The sequence below is a fragment of the Priapulus caudatus genome, unplaced genomic scaffold (assembly GCF_000485595.1).
Source record: "Priapulus caudatus unplaced genomic scaffold, Priapulus_caudatus-5.0.1 Scaffold1710, whole genome shotgun sequence".
NCBI lineage: Eukaryota > Metazoa > Priapulida > Priapulimorpha > Priapulimorphida > Priapulidae > Priapulus > Priapulus caudatus.
Genome location: NW_014578771.1, coordinates 45562 through 51256, shown reverse-complemented (window position 1 = coordinate 51256; position 5695 = coordinate 45562). Strand labels below are relative to the sequence as shown.

The window sequence follows — 5695 nt, the reverse complement described above, 5'->3', positions numbered from 1 at the left end:
ATAATATATATATAGATAAAGTTATACTGACACGGTAGTAATTTTGACTCTGTTTATTGCATACGTATTGCATACATGCATTTGTATGGAGCGAAGGCTCACACTCATCAGTGCCTAATACAGAGTGATCTATTTAGAACATCCCGAGCAGTATAAACACATCATGCATAATGTGATCTATTGTTCGTATTCATGCGTGCGCGTTCTAAAGAAATACCATAGATACTAATTAGCGCGTCATTGCCGGTGACTGCTGCGCGCTGGCGCTAAACTGAATTCATTGTAAGAATTCACATAACGTTCCTTAATAAAATTTATCTTTATGTCTGCATTTACTAACAAGTTCGTTTCTCTTGTTCAGTGTCGCGGTCTCAGGTTTGCACAATATGTACAACTTCTCTGTTAAGCATAGGTTGCATTTCTTCGTAGTGTTCGAGTAGTGTGGCGCTTTGCTCAGTATCTTTCATTTGATCGCGTAGTCTAGGTTGTTGTCTTTCAAGTTCCAAATATGTAAGTTCTGTCGAGTTCCGTTTTGATTCCGTAGTGAAGGATGCCTTATGGTTCGCTAGTCTTGCTTTGAAGGAGGTAGCTGTTAGTCCGACGTATGTTTCTGTCTTGTTTTCGCTTGTCACAGTTGCTCGGTCTACTATGTTTTAGCAAGGCAGTTTCCATCCAGGGGGCACGTTACGTTTTTCGGGCTGTTGCATTTTCTGTTGTTTACCGTTTCCGTGTTGATCTACTGTATTCTTCTGTTGTTTCCCTCTATTATATTCTTCACGTTTGGCATGCAGCTGTACGAGATCTTAACATTGTTCTTATTGAAAATCTTGTGGAGTTTGTTTTCTGGAGGGAAGCACTTGTTTAAAATTTGTAAAAATTCCTTGCCGACGTTTGTATTTACATTCTGGTAACACACTGTATATATATATGCCGTGTGTATATATTTGTGCGTGCGTGCGTGCATGCGTGCGTGCGTGCGTGCGTGCGTGCGTGCGTTTTTCATACACAGTACGACCCATATTACCAGGAAATGTTGCTCATTCTGTAGCATTGGTGAGACACGCCGCCCACCGACCGTCACTAGATTGGAATATCTATTGAAGACAACAATGAGATCCGAAGTCGTGCTGCTTACTGTGTGCCTCGTGACATGTTGCATTGTAAGTAAACGCAAAACAGGAAGACATAGTTAGCGAGACCGGTGGTGAGAAAGAGAGCGAGAGCAAGAACGAAGGAGGTGGAGTCAATGAGTGCGGCGGAAGAAAGGGGAAGAAAATGAGTGATGAAGAAGTGGGAGGGATGGAGGGAGGGAGGGGAAGGAGGGAGAATAGCCGTAACTAACCAGATATCGTGTAGCGCAAGCGCCGAGATTTGTGCCCGTAGTGCTTACTCTGCGTATTTTGAAATGCGTCAGTAACAGAAAGCAGGAAGATATAAGTAGCGTGGCCGAAGCTAGAGTTAAAGAGGAGCACGAGAGTGAGAGAGAGATATAGAATTAATGGAATGAGACACACGCGCGCGCATATAGACATAGAAAGTGTGATAAAGAAAGAGGAAGTGTAACAGAAGGCGAGATAGATAGATAGATAGATAGATAGATAGATAGATAGATAGATAGATAGATAGATAGATAGATAGATAGATATAGATATATAGTACCTAGATAAGATAGAGTGATGTAGATAGATGAGATAGATAGATAGATAGAATAGATAGATGATTAGATACGATAGATAGACTAGATAGATAAGATAGAGTAGTGGCAGAATTGGAAGGATGAATGGAGTGAATAGATAGATTGGGATAAGGATGGACGGCACGGACGATGGACGGACGGGGATAAGATAATAGATAGATAGAATAATGAGTAGATAGATAGATAGATAGATAGATAGATAGATAAGATGATAGATAAGATTAGATAGATATGATAGATAGATAGTAGTCAGATAGATAGATATAGATAGATAAGATAGATAGAATAGATAGATAGAAGATAGATAAGATAGATGTAGATCAGAATGATTAGAATAGATACGATAGATAGATAGATAGGATAGGAAGATATAGATAGATAGATAGATAGAATAGTAGATAGATAGATAGATAGATAGATAGATAGATAGAGTGAGAGAGAGAGAGAGATAGAAAGAAAGAAAGAGAGAGAGAGAGAGAGAGAGAGAGAGAGAGGGCGCGAAGAAGAAGTAGAAACAGATAGGCACCGAAATGAAGAGAAAGCGCTAGATTTGTGAGAGACTTTATAAGCATTTTTTGCCTTCAGGTAGAAAGAGATGCGTCTACTGGCCCATGTACAGTGATAGAAGAAAACCCAAACAACGGCAAGGTAGCAGCATGGTGCTACAAGCTATGTGGGTGCGACAACTGTGAATGTCTGTCAACAGATACATGCTGCCTTGCTCCGACTCGCATTATGAGTTCATCAAAAATTGTTAGATTGTGTAACGAAATTTGTGGTTGCTGTCAATGCATATGTGTCGAAGATGTTCGCTAACGAGAATCTTTTTTGACGTTTTCAAATATAACCTCTTTACGAAGTTACCGTCAAATCCTTTTTGTTTTCGTTATAATGTTCAGTTTATATACGCCATTGATAATAAACATTGATATCACGTCGAAAATGTGCAGAAAAATCAGAAGAAATATGCATAACACATGCTCTAATACCAAGATATTTGCAATTAATATTAGAATAACCCTATCTCCTCTGCCTAATCCTATTCTATAAACGGATTATTTCCTGGAAACCGTTAAAGGTCTTCCCTCGTCGTTACTTATATTATTTAGCCGCTACCTACGATGACGGTACCGAGACCAGACCTAATAAAAAGGCTGGTGGGATTGATGTAGTTTAGATGTATACGATTGCAGATATCAGTAGTGTAGAAGCGAGATTGGTTGGTTCGGCTCATGAGGAGTTCGAGGCATATATAGCCAAGATAGGGAATGGAGCGCCATGACACGGTTTTGTCAATACTATTGCTGCTATATATATTTTCTCACCCTGTTCTCTGGCAGAACACTCCAGCAAACATTGGTTCTGGTATGTGTTTCCATCCGTGCCACACACCTTGCGGATGGAGCGAGGACAAGTGCATGGGGCGACAGTCGTCGTTTCCTGGCATTCTCCGTCATGGTCTACGCGAATTCTAATACCTAAACAAATTTGGAAGATCACATAGTTGGATGATTCGCAAGAGATAATAACATTAACGTTGTTTATCTGTACGTTTGCTGTTTTAGTAAAGATTGTCTACACTTTTATAAGCGTGATGTGCGCACTATAGCACTATAGCTCTCACTATAAAAGACGGGGCGTCCCTGTTTACATTTACAACATGACAAGAAGCTCCATCCATTATTTAGACTGGTTAATCGTCGTTTTTCTGCATGAAAAAGACGAGGAGCAAGTTTAACAGCGTGGCATCTGTGGACAAGCTCTGAATTGTGGGAATTATATGGAAATATCGTGTAGGGGTTAATATACACCCAGAGATTTCACCGAGTATGTGCGACCCAGGACACGTCACGTACCTTGTTCTCTGGCAGCACACTCCAGCATACAAGGGTTCGGGTATGTGTTTCCATCTGTACCGCAGACTTCCCGAATTGCACCAAGGCAATTGCAAGGGGCAGCCGTAGATGATTGTTCACATTTGCCATCATGGTCAACCGCTAGACCCTCGTTCCCTGAAGCAATACTCTGCAAATTCACTGCATAATGCTATAAAATAACGACTATCTTAAAATTCATAAAGATTTTAGAAGGCGTAGGAATAAGGAACCGCGGGTGACTAGTGGTTACGTTCAATTAATACAGATATATTGGTTGGTTCGTAGAGTGTCAGTCGGCGTTGTATTTATCTGCTTTGATGTTAAATAAAAGGTGACCCCGTGAGCGCTTGCATGCTAATATGTTATACTAGACTGGTACCCGGCGTTGCTCGGTGAAAAACGCGTAGGAACAACTTTTAAGAGCAAATTCAGCCACTTATACTTACTTAATTCTAAAATATTTTCACCCCCCCTTCACCCATACGATTCCCATCAGAAAGGAAAGAGAAGCGTACTGGATTCACAATCTAGCCTAAAACACTAGCCACAATCTAGCCACAAACACTATCCAGCCACATGGACTCAATCTACGGGTAGAGATTCCGGGATGGATAGAAGACAGTAATCACCCACCCACCGGCATGGTATACACGCAAGGCTAATTCTCAGCCGACACTCTAGGGTAGCGGGTGGCTCGGTTTACCTTTTTATTACCTTTTTTAACTTAATTCTAAGAATAGATTCGTAACAGAGAAACAAAGCAATATTCTGACAAAAACATATAGCACGCGGTATCAGTTCAGGGTCACTTTAATCGTAAAATAATGAGCTGATTTAAAAAAGTTAATATTTCTCAAAACGTATGGATATCACCTCATTTTGACCAAATTAGTTGGTAAATTTGGCAGAGTTCTGCACCAGTGAAGTCACCATAGATGACATTATCAAAAAGATTAATAGCACCTGATTTTAACAAACTTAATTCTTTATACCATGTTATACATTCTATCCGAATGTATACACAGACAAATTACAATTTAAAAAATACAAATGAACGAAAATGACCCACTAAAGGGTGCCATTAAATATATACGACATTGACGTAGTGACTTTCTACTTTCATCGATGATGCTGTCTACACAGACAAGCATCCTGTTCGCGGGGAATGAACAGGTTAATAAGCTAGTATGTATATATATCTTCATATATATATATATATATATATTGGAAGCCCATTTGATCAAACGTGTCCCATGTCCCTCTGCGCTCGTGCAATTTCTGCGAAGGAACCGTGTCGACCAAACTGCACTCGGACAAAATGGCAGATGCAAATTCTGTGCCACGAGGCAGGTAACGCGATTGGCGATCTGCCTCATTAGCACCATGATAGCAATATGTGCAATTCGAAATTATCCTTCGAATAAGACGAAAATAAGGACGAAACGATGCATTGCGCTGTAGCTGTGTGTTAGCAGACCACAGAGAACTGTATTACAGTAGCGGAGCACTATACCCGCGTGCACGCACCTGCTGCTGCAGAGGCGCATTCGAGCTGGCAGGCGTTCTGGTACGTCTGTCCGTCCGTGCCGCAGACAGGCCGCACGTAGCGAGGACACTGGCACGGCGCCGTGGTCGTCATTGTCACGCACTCTCCTTCGTAGTCAACTATCAGGCTCGGATTACCTGCAACCAACGATCGAGTAGTTACGTCAGGGTGGCGCGAGTGAGACGTGCTTAATTGTTGTTGTTGTTTTTGTTGGTAATAATGTCTGTCTTCGACGTAACAGTCCCAACATGTTAATAGTGTAGGCTTGGTTTAGAGCGATATTATCATATCACCTTATTTTATTTTACCTTATTTTGTTTGTATTATACCTTTATACCCCAACGGCATAATGTAGGCTTAAGTTCCAACGATGCTATGTAGGTTTCAATCACACCACGCAGTTTCCCCCATACCACCCATTCTCGAATAAGAGAGAATAGCACATGAACACCAATGGAATAATAACCATTATATATATATATATATACGCGCACACACGCGCCCCCCTACACACACACGAACATACACACCCACGCACACACACGCACGCACACACACACACACACACACACACAC

The 5695-nt window shown here is 41.1% G+C and overlaps 1 protein-coding gene and 1 long non-coding RNA gene across 2 annotated transcripts in view; one reads left to right on the top strand and one right to left on the bottom strand.

Annotated features, from left to right (window-relative positions):
- Nucleotides 1-2546, top strand: part of LOC106817393 — a 3137-nt gene extending 591 nt beyond the window's left edge. Inside the window, exons 2-3 of the long non-coding RNA XR_001395047.1 lie at nucleotides 1049-1160; nucleotides 2282-2546. This is a non-coding gene — a long non-coding RNA (uncharacterized LOC106817393). The remainder of the gene's footprint in view (nucleotides 1-1048; nucleotides 1161-2281) is intronic.
- A 366-nt stretch (nucleotides 2547-2912) lies between these two features.
- On the bottom strand, nucleotides 2913-5251 carry LOC106817394 (serine protease inhibitor dipetalogastin-like). The gene is made up of 3 exons (XM_014822058.1): nucleotides 5101-5251; nucleotides 3553-3708; nucleotides 2913-3174 (listed from the first exon to the last, which is right to left on the bottom strand). Exons 1-3 carry the CDS (start codon nucleotides 5210-5212, stop codon nucleotides 2927-2929), a joined length of 516 nt encoding a protein of 171 aa, XP_014677544.1. The 5' UTR covers nucleotides 5213-5251; the 3' UTR covers nucleotides 2913-2926.
- Nucleotides 5252-5695: the final 444 nt, after the last annotated feature.

What these genes read in the sequence shown, in the direction of transcription:
- LOC106817394 (XM_014822058.1), bottom strand. Translation starts at nt 5,212, where the DNA reads ATGACGACCACGGCGCCGTGCCAGTGTCCTCGCTACGTGCGGCCTGTC. An exon ending in ATGCGCCTCTGCAGCAGCAG is followed by an intron (nt 3,709 to 5,100) that starts GTGCGTGCACGC and finishes GTATTGCTTCAG; the next exon opens with GGAACGAGGGTCTAGCGGTT. An exon ending in GTGTGCTGCCAGAGAACAAG is followed by an intron (nt 3,175 to 3,552) that starts GTACGTGACGTG and finishes AAATTTGTTTAG; the next exon opens with GTATTAGAATTCGCGTAGAC.